Source organism: Orbicella franksi, chromosome 5, assembly GCF_964199315.1.
Source record: "Orbicella franksi chromosome 5, jaOrbFran1.1, whole genome shotgun sequence".
Classification (NCBI taxonomy): Eukaryota; Metazoa; Cnidaria; class Anthozoa; order Scleractinia; family Merulinidae; genus Orbicella; species Orbicella franksi.
In genome coordinates, this window is record NC_138149.1 from 25828970 (window position 1) to 25846619 (window position 17650).

The 17650-nt window shown below is 40.3% G+C and overlaps 2 protein-coding genes and 1 pseudogene across 2 annotated transcripts; all 3 read right to left on the reverse strand.

The window, feature by feature from the left end:
* Positions 1–6600: 6600 nt before the first annotated feature.
* On the reverse strand, positions 6601–7173 carry LOC145487900 (uncharacterized). The gene has a single exon (XM_081466674.1). The coding sequence runs from the start codon at positions 7171–7173 to the stop codon at positions 6601–6603; it is 573 nt and encodes a 190-aa protein (XP_081322800.1).
* Positions 7174–7327: 154 nt separating this feature from the next.
* On the reverse strand, positions 7328–9261 carry LOC145487901 (uncharacterized; annotated as a pseudogene).
* A 5356-nt stretch (positions 9262–14617) lies between these two features.
* LOC145487321 (aquaporin-11-like) lies at positions 14618–17573 on the reverse strand. The gene has a single exon (XM_081466077.1). It carries the CDS (start codon positions 16078–16080, stop codon positions 15205–15207), a length of 876 nt encoding a protein of 291 aa, XP_081322203.1. The 5' UTR covers positions 16081–17573; the 3' UTR covers positions 14618–15204.
* Positions 17574–17650: the final 77 nt, after the last annotated feature.

Consider the following 17650-nt stretch of genomic DNA (forward strand, 5'->3'; position numbering starts at 1 on the left):
CGGTTGTGATTTTCTTTGTTTTAACTTGATGAATTACTAATGAGTTTGAGAAGGTCTGTTCAGTAATAGCTAGATCACAGATGACATCAAAATGTGGAAAGAACAAAAAAGTGGCACACGAGCTAGTATACGAGTGTCACTGATGTTCTTGTCATATTTTGACATCTTTTGACATCTGTTCTCCAATAGATCATGAGTAGGAACCAATCAAAATGCAAGAATAATTGGACTTATATTATATTCTATAATTCTACTAGTATACTAATGCAAATGTTGCAATCTGATTGGCTGAGCTATTCATACACTATCAGCCATTAAAATGCAGTGGCCCTCGCTCGTTTACGAAATGGCAACATTTTTTGTATTCCCGAAGTTTTGGAGGAAACGTTAGATCTAAATGGATGATTTAATTCCTGAGAAGACTAAAATAAAGACATTACTGGTTTCTTGACTTTAGAAAAACTTGAAAATATTGAAAAAAGTGGTGTGTGCATCTAGACAACTGCAAATTTCCAATAACAATTCAGTACATGTGATTTTCTTTAAGCATGAAGCTTGATACCACATAGAAAAATAATTGGAAACTGTTATTTACGTTAATTTCAGTTGAATTCTACTGAAACAATTAGATTATTCCCTCTCGATTTCTGAGGTGATGGTTGATTCGGCCTTCGGCCCAATCAACTATCACCTCATAGAAATCTTGAGCTGATAATCTAATTGTTAAATAGAAACATGGAAAATGGCTTCTATTTTTAACTGTTTTAACCTTGTATGAAAGAAGTTAATCTCCCTTGCGTGCATAAGGGAGTTGCAACATAAACTACACATTGGCCAATGGTGGAACCAGACTGGTGTAGACCCAGATTGGAAACCAGTACTAGTTAACAGTGGTAACAAATTTTGGCCAGTTTGGTGTGCCTTTCTTAATAGAAATGGTGCAGACATAGTATCATTGTAGGGTCTACCACTAGCAAATGTTGAATACTGTATACAAATTAGGCATTCCATAGGGAAATGCATTATCTCAGCCCTTAAACTGCACTGCCAGTGTTTATGGGGTTTCAAAAAAGGTTGTCAGAGATCGACCATCACCATCAAGAAACAAAGAAATTCTGTGTTTAGAGCTATTGATTTTTGACAATTAATCGACAATGTCTACAAATTTGTAATTAACAATTTCCAAAAAGTAAACTGCACAGTTTTTTTATACTCTCTTAGGAGCCTAAAGCAATTATAACAAAACACTATCCATACCCCACAAGAGTAGTTTTCAGTATAGTGTCTAAATGATTATCAGTCAGCTGGAATTAATTGTTCCGCTTCAAATGCCTGGATCTTTTCCCCCAGTTGGAAGAACTTGTGGGTCACAACATCTGCTAAAATTCCTGCTGCCTCCGGGCCGTCATGACCACGTACAATTCTTTGTGCCCTTCCGATAAACTGCGCAAACTTGACAGGGGAGACAATATTGGTCATAATAGCTGCAATACTGATGGGTGGATGGTCAAATCCCTCCACAGGCGGCCCAAGCTCTCAATGTTATCCTTTTTTTTTTTCCTTTTTATGCGAACGTTCAGGCTAACGTGACATATGGCATGTACTATTACATAACGACCGAATTTGACCACGCGAAACATGACTCCCGCCTTGCAGCATATGGAGGTGTTGTGTTACAACGGTTTGAATTTATAAAGGTTCGTATGGGAATGCAACTGCTTTGCTTGAAAAGCCAATTATTCTTATATTTTGTGAATAAAATCTACTTAACCCGTTGCTGTGTTGTATTCTTTGTTGTTTGCCAGCTCCTCGGGCCGATCTAACGCGATTGAGGAATTGAGCCGGCAGGGTTATTTTCAGTGCATTTATTCGCTTCGAGCGGCGGGCACTCCGGAAATCAGTGTCCGGCCTTGTCTTTCTTTTAGTAGTGGAAACCCACAGAACGATAACAATAGCAATATTCAGGCAAAGCTTATTTATATTAATTACAAGCCATTCATTAAGGTTAGCTGGTTCAGTGTTTAGTGCTCGATTCAAGCTCTGGTAAGCTACTGGCGGCGATGCTGATACTTGTGTCGTCGGCGTACATTCGTGGTAAGGTTTTACTCAGGCAGTTCGGCAAGTCGTTGACCCTTTGAGCCCCAATTACCCAAATACGCGTAATTAATGGTCGTGCTCTTTGTACCACTTGTGATGTCATCAATTTACGTGTAAACGTCATCAGATATTCGTGATAAGCAGATAGTAGAGCTAGGATGGACCTTTCCGTACAACGGTCGGTTTTGGATATCGACGACATTCTGACGTAGCAAATTGAAAAACAACGTTATCAGTTTTGGTGCAAAAATGGTGGTAAAATGGTCCACTATACCTATGATTGATCAAGGTCCCTTTCTAGGCTTTTCCCATAATTAACACCCAACCTTTTACGGCAGCCAGGAAGAATATGGAACGCAAAAGGTAGCAAGAGTAAAAGGGCCGAGAAAAGGAAAGGAAATGGGCAAGAAAAAATATCAGAGCGGGTAATGGCGAAAAAAAAAAAAAAAAATTGCCTTATGCGCATGCACCGAATTGAAATATTGCACAATTTTGTACCTCATCTTCGGGAAATCCATCTTTTTGGTAAAACATAGCTATTTTTAGCAAAACTTAGGCCCATTTAGCGTCACGGCAACCATAAAAGCTGATTAGACGGTATTTTTTTTGTGAAAATGTCGTCCCCGAAGGGTTAATATCGATCAGGAAAAGGAGGGTACCAATAAGGCTTCCCTGTGGGACACCAAAGGTACCAGCACGTTCACCAGACAGCTCACCATTAACCCGGGGGGATACTCCCTTACATGGGCTATATAGGTATGTGCAGCCCCAAAGGGTAGGGTTTTTCAGCCATTTTGGTCATAAATAGGGTATCGATTTTGGCTATTTTGGTCTTAAATAGGGTATGGTTTTGGCGCTCTAGCCTTGAATTGGGTATGTTTCTTAGAAGAAGCTACGTTTTCATGATTATCAATAAGACCGTCAACAAAAGCCTTTCATGACTTATGTTTAGGGCAACTGTGCCAGCTGCAAAGGTCATAAAGAGGGTATCAAATTTTTGGCCAGGTCATAGATAGGGTAGTCAAAATAGGCGATTTTGGTCATAAACAGGGTAAGGGTTTTGGGAAGTGGGCCGCACACCCCCACCCAACTTTTCTGGGAGTACCCCCCCCCCCCCGAACCATTAACTATAGGCACTTTTGTTGACGATCACTTAGATAGCAGTCAAACCTCTTTAGGGTCCTTTGTTCAATGCCATAGCTAGCTTACTTTAATTTCGTAAACGAATCTTATGGTCAATGGTGTCGAAAGCCTTTTTTAAATCTATGAATATTTCACCATTTATAAAAACGTTGTCAATATTGACAGACCAACTGTTATTAGCTCCAAGCAAGGAAGTTAGTGTGCTATGAAGTGATCTAAAGCCGGATTGACAGTTGGCTGAACAGAACAGTTTAAATTAAAAGTTTGAGTCTTCTGTTTGTACTTTCTCTTCTTTTTGTCAGTTTCCCCAAAAATTGTGTTTTTCTAATTCTGATGGAAAGGGGTGGAGTTTTAAAATATGTACCACTCTCCGCTCTTAATCTCCCGGGGAGAGCACGAGGTTGACAAACTGACAATTGCACTGTACTCCCCCTCACCTCAGCACTCTCTCCTTTTTCTTTCCACCCGACCTAAAGAATTTTAAGAAGAAGAAGAAGAAGAAGAAGAAGAAGAAGAATAATAATTTTATTTAGCTAGGGTAACTCTTACAGTTACAAAAACAGATATCCGTAGAAGCCCTAGATAAAAACTAAAAACTAAACATGGCAAACAATAATAGAAATATAAAAATATGTTAAAAATACTTAAAACTAGTCCCAACTAAACTAATAGGAAAATACCCTAAAAAAAGCATATAAAAAATTTGTCTCAAAATACGATTAATAAAAACTACAAATTACAATTAAAAACTACACATCCGTGATAATAAAAAGCTTTTTTGTATATTCTAATTTAACGGAGGGCAGACGGAGATGATTGCTTTGCCGCGTTCTTCTCTGTAGAATGTCTATATTAAAATAAAAAAAGTCCATTAAAAATTGCGGGCAGCGCTTATTTAAACATTTCTTCACAAGATTTAGCACGTGCATCTCCCGAATTTTCGGTTTTGCGGTTTTGGCTATTTTTTAGATCGGTTTTTCGGTTTTTGAGCCAAAAGACTTCGGGTTTTCCGTTTTGGTGTTCATTGCGGTTTGCAGATTTTTCGTTTTTCAGCATCTGGTTGTCGGTTTTCGTAAAAAATAGTAGCGGTTTTTCGGTTTTGGTATCCGATGTGGTTTTTGGTTTTTCCTATTTTGTCCTCCAGGTTCCGGTTTCTCTTCGATTTGAGCGGCAATTGATCTCGAATGGCCGCGAAACGCCAAATTAGTTATTGAGAGGAATGCGTAACAAACGAAATATCACGGTAGGGGATCACGCGTTTCGAATCTTTGATCTCGCAGACCAGGGCGATCATTAGGTCAGTTTGCGAGTTATCAATAAAAATATGGGGGTCTTTGTTTTCAGGTTTTGGGGTCTTAGGGGGTCTTTGTTTTCAAGACACACACTCATTTGCGAGCTTGGGCTACCTGTGGTTTTTGACTGCCATATAAATCTTGTATACCCACCCCGTTTTATGAAGCTCGATTAGGCGTACAAATTTTCGTAGAGCTCTACGTACGACTTTGTGGTAGTATTTTGAATGTTTAGTGGCGTAGTTTAGAGATGTAGTGGCGTATAGTTATTGTAGCAAATATTATATCTCGCTTAGAGAATGTTGGGTGCATGTGGTTACGGATTCCAGTGCTTTAATAATTGTTTTAAATTTACAATTCTGTATTGAGTTTACCCTGCCTACGCTCTACGCTCTACGCTATATGTTCTTCCACCTACGGTCAACGCGCTACGCTCTTAAAGCTCTTACACTCCATGTTCCACCATCTACGCTCTACGCTCTACGTATTTACGAGTTTATCAGTTCAAGAATTGTTGACTACTCTCTACACTAGCTTAGAGGCTTAAAAAACCGGTAGAGTGATAAAAAATATTGGGTTGCGAGTGCGAGTTTCTTGATCATCTGCGATGCTGTAATTTTATGTAATTGTAATTTATTGGCTTTCTTTATGATCTCATATATATTAAAGTGTTATTAAAGAGTTATTACGGTCTACAGTATTTTAATCTTTTTAATGTACAATTCTGTATTGAGTTTACCCTCTACGCTCCATGCCCTACGATATATGTTCTACCATCTACATTCTACTCTCTAAGTTCTACCAGCTACTCTCTTTAATCTACTCTCTACGATCTACCATCTACCATCTACTCTCTAAGCCCATCTACGCTCTAAGTTCTACTAGCTACTCTCTTCGATATGCGCTCTGCGCTCTACGATCTATCATCTCAGTACCCTCTAAGCCCATCGACCCTCTTCTCTCTACGTTCCACGAGCTACTCTCTTTGATCTACGTTCTACGATCTTACCACCTACCATCTACCCTCTAAGCCCATCTACGCTGTACTCTCTACGTTCTAGCAGCTTCTCTCTTCAATGTACGCTCTACGCTCTACGATCTACGATCTACCCTGTAAGCTCATCTGCTTGGAAGGTTATTGGAATTTTTTATTTTTTTTTTAAATTTTTTAAATTTTTTTAACAAAGACTAGTGAGCAGCACAAAGGAAGACTACTTGTACTTGTAAATGTTTTCGTTTATTTCCGACGCGCGTCGTCTCTTCAGGGAATGATTACAACTAACATTGAACAGCATACATAGCACATAAGCGTGCCTAAGTTTAACTTCCCATGGAAGTGAGTAACTGCTGAAATATGCTGTAAACGGACGTTACAAGAAATGCCTCAATGCAAATGTTATTACGTGTTGTTATATTTTGGGGGCCATATGATTAGCGCTAATCGTATGCGCCCCCCCCCCCCCCCCCCCGCAAAAAGAAAACGTACTATTTACATAGCTGTGCTAAAGTAGTAGTAGATTTATAACTGAGAATACAGTCCAAGTCTGGTAAATGTCTCTGGATAACCAGCTTGATGTTAGTGGTTCTGAGTTAAACCATTTATTCGAGCTTGAAATGAACAGCAATCTCGAGTTCTACGACGAATTACGACCCTAAAAACTAGTAAATAACATCTCCACGTGGTCGCAAAACATCCACTGAGCGTAACATAACAAAATGTCCTTCACATCATACTCTCCCTTCTCGATGGGCCAGTGGCTCATCGACCTATCAATAGGAGTTTCGTGTGTTTCTAGCTTAAAGATTCACTATTAATAGTTCTAGTTCTCTTAAAGTTTGCTATTGTTCTATTCTTCTGTGTCATCCTCTGTAAGGAGTTCTAATGGGCAGATTCTGGTGAGCGGTCTCAACAATTCCTTGCGCCAACTCCGACTTTGACAGCTCTCACGTGCTTGTCCTTTCCTGAAAAGACCGCTACGACTCTACCGAGCGGCCACTGCCCACGCGGTGTGTCGGGTGCGACTACCAAAACTACATCATTAAATTGGACATCTTTTTGTTCCTTCCATCACTTGGACCTACGATTCAAAGTTGGTAGCCACTCTCGCAGCCACCGGTGCCAACAATGTCGCACTAGTTCTCGCATCCGTCTCCATCTCTTCTTGGGACTGAACTGGCCACTATCAACTGATCCAGGAGCTAACTGACCTCCTACCTGTCCAATCAGGAAATGATTTGGGGTGATGGGTGTGTCATCTGAGGGATTAGCGGACTGATACGTCAAAGGCCTGGAATTTGTGAGTGCCTCTGCACCCGTAAATGCTATCATCAGCTCTTCATGGGTCACATCTGCAATTCCCAACATTGCGTACGTTGCTCTCTTCTCTGACTTGATCATTGTCTCATGCACCCAACCAAAGTGCGGTGCCCATGGTGGATTGAAATTCCACTTGATTCCTTTGTTGGCAGCTGATTTCTCAATCTTTTCTCGATCCAGTTGCTCGACGAACTCCCTCAGCTCTCTTTCCGCGCCTACAAAATTAGTTCCGTTATCAGAAATCACCTCTTCTGGCAGCCCTCTCCGATTGGCCATGCAATAAAATGTGTTCAGAAAGGAATCTGTGTCCAGCCCACAGGCCATCTCTAGGTGAATAGCCCTTCATGTTAGGCATGTAAATAAACAAAGGTATCTTTAAGCTCTCTTCTTGCCCCTCTTCTTTGTCCCACAAAGTCAACCAATGTTCGTGCGAAAGCTCGTAAGGGCAACTTACGTCGAATCTTTGGTAGGGGAGCCATTATCTGTTCAGCAGCCTTGCCTTTCTCTTCCGACATTCACAGCACTCTCTTTCCCAGTCAGGAATCTCCTCTCTACCTTGCATGATCCAGAATCTGGCGGGCAGCAAAGACAATGTGTGATTGGTTCCCGCTGCATGGTTACTTCTTTCGTGATAGGACTTCACAATTAGTCTGGTCACCCCACTCTTCCTCGGCATAATGACTGGATATCTAGCATCGATAGGCAGGTAGTCCGCATAACGCAGTCTCCAATCTGATCGAAGCAGACCATCTTCATCTAGGATGGGGTTCAAACTTAACAATTTGCTGTTTCGCGAAACAGACTTGAAATTAGCCAGTGCCTTGTATTCTTCTTGAAAGGCTTCTTGTTGCGCCTCTTTGATGATGTCAGTCTCTGCATCTGAGATCTCTTGACTGGTAGGTTCTCCAGACCTCCTCTATTCTGTCGGCGTTCCGCAGTTGTTCATGAATCGATGTACTCATGCTCTAACTCTCAATAATCTGGTCCAGCTTGAATATCTGTTGGGGTGTAAACACCAAGTCACTTGTGGGTTCAGCGCGAACAATACTGATTCTTTTTCTGGTACATCGAATGTTGTCCTCACTTTCTTACGGACTTCTAGTGTTGCTTCAGGAGTTACATCAATCTCTGTTTTTGGCCATGTGTCTTCTGGCATGCTCAGAACTTCGGACCCTTCCACCACATCTCGTTTCCTTTTAGCTCAGCCGCAGACATTCCTCTGTTTGGCAGGTCACCAGGGTTCTGGTGTGTGCTAACCTGACGCCAATGAGTAGGACTGCTTGAATCAGGCATTACTCCTATCCGATTCGCTACGAATGGTCTGAAACTGCGACTGGGTATTCGTATCCACCACAGCACATTCATGCTGTCACTCCAGAATGTGAGTAGGTTCTCGTCAATATTAAGAACCTTGGCTATGGACAGGGCTAATCTTAGTCCCAAAACAGCTCCCATAAGTTCGAGTCTCGGAATGCTTGTAGCTGATAATGGTGCTACTCGTGTCTTGGAGGCCATTAGGCTGGTAGATACTGTATCACCCTTGTACTTATACATAACGTAAGTTGCCGCACCATACGCATCCCCTGATGCATCTGTGAAGGTGTGCAAGGTAACTGTTTCAACATCTGAGTTCAACTGCAGGCAACGAGGGACTTGCACTTCTGACAATTCTGTGAGCTCTTCGAACCACTTCTTGGCCTGTCTAGCTTGGCTTTGGTCTAGTGGGTCATCCCAATCTAATCCTGAGGTCCACATCTCTTGCAGTAGAATCTTTGCCTGGATCACGTATGGTGCCAGAAACCCCATAGGGTCAAACAGCATGGCTATCTTGCGCAGGAAATTTCGCTTGGTCAACTGGAACTTCTCGTCTGGCGGATTCACTCTGTAAGTGAAAACATCTTCCTTAGCCAACCACAACACACCAAGCGTCTTCATTGACGGCAAATTTCCTTTGTTGAAGTCCACTTCTGCAGCCCTGTCTTCTTCAGGTATCTTCTTAAGTACTTGCTCTGAGTTGGAAAGCCACTTTCTGGCATGCATACCTGCGGACCCCCACAGTGCTGATAGTTCCTCATAAAGTTTTACGTACTCCTCTTTGCTATAGGGGAAGAGTCCATGCTGTCATCCATGTATGTAGACTCCAAGATTGTCTCGGCAGCTTTCGGGTAGTGCTCTTGGTTTTCCCTTGCATGCTCTGAGAAACAAATTGTGCTTGACAGGGGCACGAGTTAACTCCAAAGACAAGGCCAATGAACTGATAAACATCTGGAGGTCTTGACTGATCTACGTCACTCCACAAGAAACAATGGAATGGTCTACTTGAGGGTGATATCCCAATTCTAAGATACATCTCTGCAATGTCACATACCAGGGCTACCGGAAACCGTCGAAAACGTAGCAGTACATCAAAGATATACCTTTGGAGCTTTGGTCCTTGGCAGATGACGTCATTTAATGACAGTCCATCAAATTTTGCAGAGGCTTCGTCAAGTTTTTTTCCTCGACGCTCTTATTTCACGGTTACTCGCCACTCCATCTTCTGATAAATCCGCCAGCTGATTTCTTCGTCTTGTGAATAGCGATTTCGACTTGGCTTTCTTGATCTTTTGCTCTTTTGCTCTTCTATTTTATCTGCAATTTCATCGCGGATATCTTCGCCATTGTCTGTGCCCTTCGCTCGGTCGCGGCGCTTCTTCTTCTTCGAATTTAACGGCATTTTCTTGAATTCGGCAAATTTCCCCAACGTGAACCTCGCTCTGCTACCAGTATGGTTCTGCGTTAAACCATTTATTCGAACTTGAAATGAACAGCAATCTCTACGACGAATTACGACCCTAAAAACTAGTAAACAACATCTCCACGTGGTCGCAAAGCATCCACTAAGCGTTCAAAGTCACGTGACCTAAGTATTCGCACTTTTTGAGTACACTGTAACAAAATGTCCTTCGCATCAGTTAGCATGACTACAGTTACAGGTAGATTTAAAGACTGCCATTCTATCGTTGCGCGATTTACGTTTTAGCGAAAGCCATTTAGTACTGTCACCGTATTTAACCTCCCTCAATAAAGGAAGTAAAAACCCAACTGGGTAACCGCGAAGCCGGAGGCGCTTCCAGAATTTCTCGCGTTTCGCTAAAGCTTTAAATGTGGAGCTATTTCTAGTATAGCACATAAGCTCGCCTCTAATAAAGGCCCTTTTGTTGCTCGCGGGATGAAATGACTCAAAGGGAATGTACAGATACTTATTTAATGGCTTTTGATAGGTAGAAAACTGCAGAGTGCTGAAATTAGCATCTTTGTAAAGAAATAAATTGAGAAACGAAATACTACTTTCGTCAATAACATAGTACATAAGTTTGATACGATCATTCTTGCTATAGAGACAACTAAGAAACTCTAATAGGATTTCTTTGGAACCCTTCCAAACAAAAAAGTGTCTTTTTTTAGTGTTTTAATGTTTTAATATTTTTTAACTTTTTTTTTTTTTAACTTTTTTTTATATTTCTGGGGGCCATACGGTTAGCGCTAATCGTATGGCCCCCAAAATATAACAACACGCAATAACATGTGCATTAATTGAGGCGTTTCTTGTAACGTCCGTTTACAGCATGTTTCAGTAGTTTTTCACTTCCATGGGAAGTTAAACTTAGCACGCTTATGTGCTATGTATGCTGTTCAATGTTAGTTGTAATCATTCCCTGAAGAAGTCTCAGACAGAGACGAAGCGCGTCGGAAATAAACGAAAAAGTTTACAAGTACAAGTAGTCTTCCTTTGTGCTGCTCACTAATCTTCGTTACAAAATTAAAAAATTAAAAAAAAAAAAATTAAAAATTCCAATAACCTCCCAAGCAGATGGGCTTGAGGTAGATCGTAGAGCGTAGAGCGTAGATCAAAGAGAGTAGCTGGTAGAACGTAGAGAGTAGAGCGTAGAATGGCCTAGAGGGTAGGTGGTAGATGGTAGGGCGTAGAGCGAGTAGCTGGTAGAACGTAGAGAGTGGAGCGTAGGTGGACTTAGAGGGTAGATGGTAGATGGTAGGGCGTAGATCGAAGAGAGTAGCTGGTAGAACGTAGAGCGTAGATGGACTTAGAGGGTAGATGGTAGATCGTAGATCGTAGAGCCTAGATTGAAAAGAGTAGCTGGTCGAACGTAGAGAGTAGAATGTAGATGGTAGAACATATAGCACAGAGCGTAGAGCGTAAAGGGTAAATTCAATACAGAATTGTACATTAAAAAGATTATTAAATACTGTAAACCGAAATAACACTAAACATTCCCCGTGCGCTTTAATATTTGCTGCAATAGTTGTAAGCCTCTACGCTTGTACATAGAACCGTAGAGCGTAGAGCGTAGAGCGTAGATGGTAGAGGGTTAACTCAATACAGAATTTTAAATTGAAAACGATTAAAACACTGTAAACCATAGTAACACTTTAATAGAACACTTTAATATATATGAGATATATGCGAGGAATATGCTGCAGATTGAGATCAAATGTTACGAAATAGGCAGGTAACCACAGTAACAATACAAAACTAGGGTAAAAGCTATGAAGGAGGTAATGTCTCTTTCCAACACGTAGGAGAAGACTGGTGACGAAAGCGTAGAGCCGTAGAGCTCTGCGCCGGAAAATTTCTACGCCAAATCGAGCTTCATAAAACGGGCGCCAGTTGAAATCTTGGCTTTCAGCTAAAAGAGCACGCAATTTTCCAGCCTCTTTTTGACAACCATGAGTAAATGAGACATATATAGTCTACCATATTGGCGACTTCTTCTAATAGCGAAGCGCGCGGGTGACGTCATAAAAATTTAGACCCTCCACAAAACTCAGACAAACAAACCGGAATGTCGGAAGATTTGAAGCTTTCTTCAAGCGCGAAAGCCACAATTCTCACACAAAACGATGGTGTTCCGGGCTGTAAGTTTGATGGTGAACCTGAAAACTATACTGTAGAACAATTAAAATGAAATGTCAAGCGATTTCAAGTATTAGTTAGGCTTCGTAGTTGAGGATATTTTCGAGCTTGGACACACTATAAAATCTCGATGTTTTGACACTTTGAAAATATCGTACTCTGACTCCGGAGTCAACTCTCATAGACTTAAGTCCACAAAAATTACAGTTGAGCCCCTCTGAGAGTACTCGAAGTTTTTTTCAGAAATGCCAAGCGATTCTAAATAACCTTTTGGTTTTTTTAGCTTCGGCAAAGTCATAAAGTCCTTGACCATCATGAATGTTGTATTTTTTTCAATTTATATCTATTACAAACACAATTTTTTGACTGGCCGTCGAATATCGAATAAGCTGCTTTAATAGCTTTATAGTCAACAGTTCTAGAAACTGCAAACTCCTCCGTCAATCAGTGGGTCATGGTATCAACAATGTCACGCAACGTAGCCTGTGTTTCCCTGCCGAGACGTTTCTGACCTGAGTTCGATCAAAATACTTTATTCTGTCGGGAGGTTTCAAATAATAACAATATTTTTTGATTAACTATGAATTTAATTTTTGGCTGCTGGGTATCCAGTTTTTTGAACAACCGTGCCTGTGAGTCGAGATTTTTACAGTGTAAAGCTAAGAGAATTCGTCCACTACAAAACCAAAACATCATTTAGAATCGCTTGGCGTTTGTGAACAAATATTGAGTACTCTCTGTCGTAGAGACTTAGAGACTATAGTAAGTGAACATTCTAAGTACATTTTCTTACGCTATTTTATTGTTATTTGTAATCAAGCGAGTTGCGGTCAGCGGTTTCTGTTTACTTGACATGGTTCGTGTAACACACGCGAAAAAGACATGGTTGTTTTCTGTATGCTTTGATGGCCGCCTTGTGAAACACTTATTCTCTGAATATACATAGTTTGAATGGAACTTTGTCGACTCCTCCATATTTCTTCATTGTAACTCTGTCTTCACGACACTCTCAGAGGGGTTCAACTGTAATTTTTGTGGACTTTAGTCTATGAGAGTTGACACCGGAGTCAGACAGTAGGATATTTTCAGTGTCAAAACATCGTTTGTTCACCAAGACTCTTGGCTGAGGTGCTTTACGCTTCGGGCGAGATGCGTTGAACACTTCATGAGCTGTAAAGCTTGCTTTAAAGGGTCGGGAAACTCGTCAGTTGGACCTCTCTGTCCTGGTAAGTGTAGTCAGGTGTAGTGTACGGATGAATGTGTTTCTGGTAATCTCATTGATGGTAAAATGTTCACGGGAACAAGAATTAATCCATCGTTGACAGCGTTCGATTCCTTGCTATGGCTACGGAATTAAAGGGTATAAACATTTTCATACCTAATTCTAGCATTTGTTTCGGCGATTTACGCAGTTTATCCGGATATCTGGAGTCACTGTTGCATGTTCTCCAGCAGCAGTGCTTGGCGCTAACCATATTCAGCGAAATAAGGCGGCTAAAACACTTTTTTAAAACGAAAAAATTGCCTACATTCCCTCTATTTCTCACAGAACACGCTAATGTTTGTCTGGGTCACGCTGGGGGGTCCAAAAGTATGCAATCTACTTTGTTTACATCTGTCTAATTTCTCGCGCGCTGATTGGCTCATTTTTGTCATCAACAAGAGTACAGACGGATAAAATTTTAATTTATGCAAACTTTCAGCCGTAGCCAATCAAAAAGTGAGAAAAGCTATTGACAATGTTTGTGTCATTTTGAATAAAATTCACTTATCTTTGTTTACGGCAAGTTTACGGCGTCTTTTCCCCTCATTTATTTCTGGCATTTGACCATTTTGGGGTCTTGTTATTGTAAAAAACAAATTGATGCCAGTTTTTTACACGTCTGTCCTCTTATTGATGACAAATTTTGTCATAACATTGTCAAAGTTTACTGGGGAACCACTCGCCTGCAGCTCATGGTTCCACAGCCACTTTGACAATGTTATGACGCAATTTATCATCAATAAGAGGACAGACGCCTAAAAAAATGACGTCAATTTGTTAATTAGACATCATGCGCTTCGCTATTGCAAAAAATATTCCAAAAGATGCCAATGATTACGAGGTACACTTTAGATGCAAGAAGCCCATATGCCTAGATATGAAGCAGCTTTAGCAAAACATGAGAAGGCAGGTAAATACAATCAGTAAGTTATGTTTATAATAACCTATCTCCATCTTTTTCAACTTGAGATATGTAGAGACAGGTCTCTTCTAACACGTGAGATTGGTCAATTTAGAGCGCCGTATTCTACAGTATACCACCACCATGCTAAAATTAAAAGCTGTTTTGTTGACAAAGTGATTTATGATTTAATGCCATTAGTGTTCTAACCTTTTATGGCAAGCAAATGTTTCTTTAAAATGTGTATTAAAACATGCTAACAACTTAACCATTTCAAATTGACTTGCTTTGCTTCAAATGTGCATCAGAAATTTGAAGCCATTTGGGGTGAATTGAAATCGTTCCCAAACCCATTGGATACACAGTAGAGATATAATAAATATCTTAAAATATCTTGCTAACCTTGTATTCTCAGTCCATACTGTAAGATACGGATCTTTGTTTTTTCCCCTAACAGCAGGGGAAAAAACTCAATCTGCAACTTACAGCGCACACTTCAAGATCCGTTATTAAATTCCTGATCACTCTTCACTCTGGTGCTTTCCATTCTACCAAGTATTCTGAAAAATTAGGAATGCAGGTGATTGGTTTGGTAATTTCCTGGGAATTTTAAAAAAACAAATGAATTTTCAAAATGCAAACCTCTCTAAACCAGCCATCTAAAATTCCAGGAATGTTGGTGGCAAAATTGAGCAGAAAATGAATTTCTAGTGGACATTTCAGAAATATTTTCTGTCTACGTGTAAGTCAGAAGGAAAATGGTATTCCATTCGAACCTGCATTTTGGGTAAAATGGAAAGCCCTTTTAATAAGCTTAAATAACATGTGTAATGAATATTTATCAACAACTAAAATGTGCAACCAGTTAAATACCGTGAATGCAATTACCTGTAGATACCACAAAATGAAAAGATTTCTCAACACATTTTAAGCTCACGACTTTCCTGATTAACTTCAAAATATGTTGGACTCCATGCCTTCAAAGCTCGTCGATCGACAGGAACAAATAGTTACAATTTGGTGTAAATTTATACACGATTTTTAAATACAAATACGATAATTAACACATCCTGTTCCCGGAACATGGCGAAAGATTTCCCTGAAGAAACGTAAAGCGAATTCATCATTTAAGAAATAAAAATTGAAAACTTAAGATTCGTCATAAAACCGTTCGAAAACAAGACGGGATATTGTGCAACTCTCAATTTGTCTGTTAATTTGCAACTTATTTTGTTAACTATATGCGTATCGGAACAAGTAACGTGAAAATTAATGTTACGCGTTTTTGGCGTGTCTTTTCTTCGTTTCCACGGAGTGCTTCAGTGTTCCATTTTTGTGATTTTTCGCTGAAGATTTTTTTATCTTCTTCGCTAAACTTTTCTTCTTTCTTTTGTCCTCGGGTTTCATAAGTCTCGTGTTTACCTCGATGGCGACCAGCGTGCCAATGATCGGTCCGAGCCAAAACACGAACAAATGCTCCCATATTACTTCCTTCCTCGTGCAAAACACAAACGTGTGAGCAGTGGCCAGAGCTGGATTCATCCATGTTCCAGTGGTTTCGGCGAGAAAGTAGCTAAGAATGACGCACAACGCCGATCGAATGACGGAGTTGTACCTCTTAAGTCCGCCACGCGACAAGAAGTCGCTGATGGCCGTCACGAACGTGGCCAAAATTTCGATCGAAATTCCGTACAACAGAGAAACTTCCAGTGTAGATCGCAAACCCTTCCTCACTTGCTGATGGTGTAGATCACTCCACGTCGATTTCCACAGCATTTGAATGAACGGAAAGCTCAGAAGGGCGCCAAAAAGTTGAAATACAATTTTCGTTACATTGTCCGCTATCCAATACCCTTTCTTGTACACGAAGTCTTCCATAAGTCCACATGGATTCGCGAATGCTCCCTCGAAAATGTATTCGGCATTTTTTAATGTTAACAGGCAAAAAGAACAGAACAGTGCAATCCAGACGTTATAGAATCTTCCGATGACTGATATCTCGAAGACGCAAACAGACAACTGGAAAGTGGAGATGAGTTCGTTGGCGTATATGTAGTACGTTTTTGGGAGTAGTCGCCGAAGAATTTCACGTAGAAATTCACCTACAAGGTAACCAGCAGCAATGGCAGCTAAAGACCAATGAAAGCCCATTTTTTAGATGAAATCTGCTCAAATGTTCGAGCAGTCGTCAAACATGAAGTTCTCTAATCTCTGTCTAGAGTACCAATTCCGAGGATCAACCATGGTAGGGAGGGGGCACCGGAACATCAACCATTTCACTCCTCCCGTCCAAGTAATGTTTTGTCGACATTGCAAAATACACATAAGAGAGGGTTTGTAAACTTTGTTTTACTTGGGAGTACTTGGAAGACGATAGATTTGCTTTTGTAAAGCTAATAACACATTCGTAAAAAGAATTAAAGAAGAGATCTTTGCCCAACGGAAGCGTTGCTAAATAGTCTGCCAGGGTGGGAAGGGAGGGAGGAAGTTATCAGGACACAAAACAGCTCACATGTCCAGACCAATCAGGTGATTCTCATATCAGGAGCTGAACTTTCAACCCTGTAACTAAGGCTATTAGTTTCACATATGCTAAACTAAAGAACATAGAGTGCTTCAATCTCGAAATAAAGTATCTTGAAAAAATTTGGAATGTCCCAAGGTGACAAATTTCTAGGATATTTCAATGCTATTTAGAAGTGAGTGGTAATGGTAGCAGAACCTATATATTTTGACATCATATTTTTTTGTATAATTTTACAAATACATGAACACAGTGACTGCATACTAAATGTTCCACAACTGATTTACAAATTTTGTCAAAATTATTTTTGTGACAAGTTGACCTTTAAAAACACTGCAAACCTATGATTAGGACACAACACTTCTCTCCATTGGTTACTATATTATTGGCTTACAAATTATAGAGGCATAACAATATTAAATAAAATACCAGTTTCATAGACTTGAATGAAAATCCTTAGGCAATATTATTAGTCTTGGATATTAACTTCGGCTGATTTTGACTACAGTCAAACCTCCCGTAACTAACCACCCAAAATCTCAAACCTAAGTGGTCGCTTACGGGAGGTGGCCGCTTATGAGAGATTAGACCATATTGGGACAAAACTTTGCCTCATTAACATATTGTAAACTGCAGAGCCTTACCACATGTTTTAAATGTTGTATTCACACGAAAAGTACTTCCCATTGAGAAATGTCCGTCTCATGTACTTTCCAGGAATGCAAAAATGTTACAACACTTTAAATCCAATTTTCACTCTGTTATCTGTCAAGCAGTCACTTACAGGAGGTTAGATACAAAAGAAAATTTCAAACTTTTAGTTCTGAAAGTGGTTGCAGTCGCTTGCGAGAGGTGGCTGCTTACAAGAGGTTCCAAATACTTGTAGTGATTTGACTTGAAAACTTTTGGTATTTTGGAAAACTAGTCACTGAGGAGAGGTGGTCACTTACAAGAGGTCGTCCCAAGTGGAGGTTCGACTGTAATTGTTAGCCAAAACCTTTTGGCCCATCAAGTAATCAAAAAGGTGGCACAGGCAAACAAAAGATAATTCATTTAGGAGGTAGCCTGTGAATAAAGCCCCCTCCCTCCACTCCCGATAGGCTATAGTTTGGCATTTTGTGAGAAACACTGAACAAATTTGCAGGCTAGCATTCAGGCTACCTGGTCTACTTCATGTCCCTGTTATTTCAAGAATCA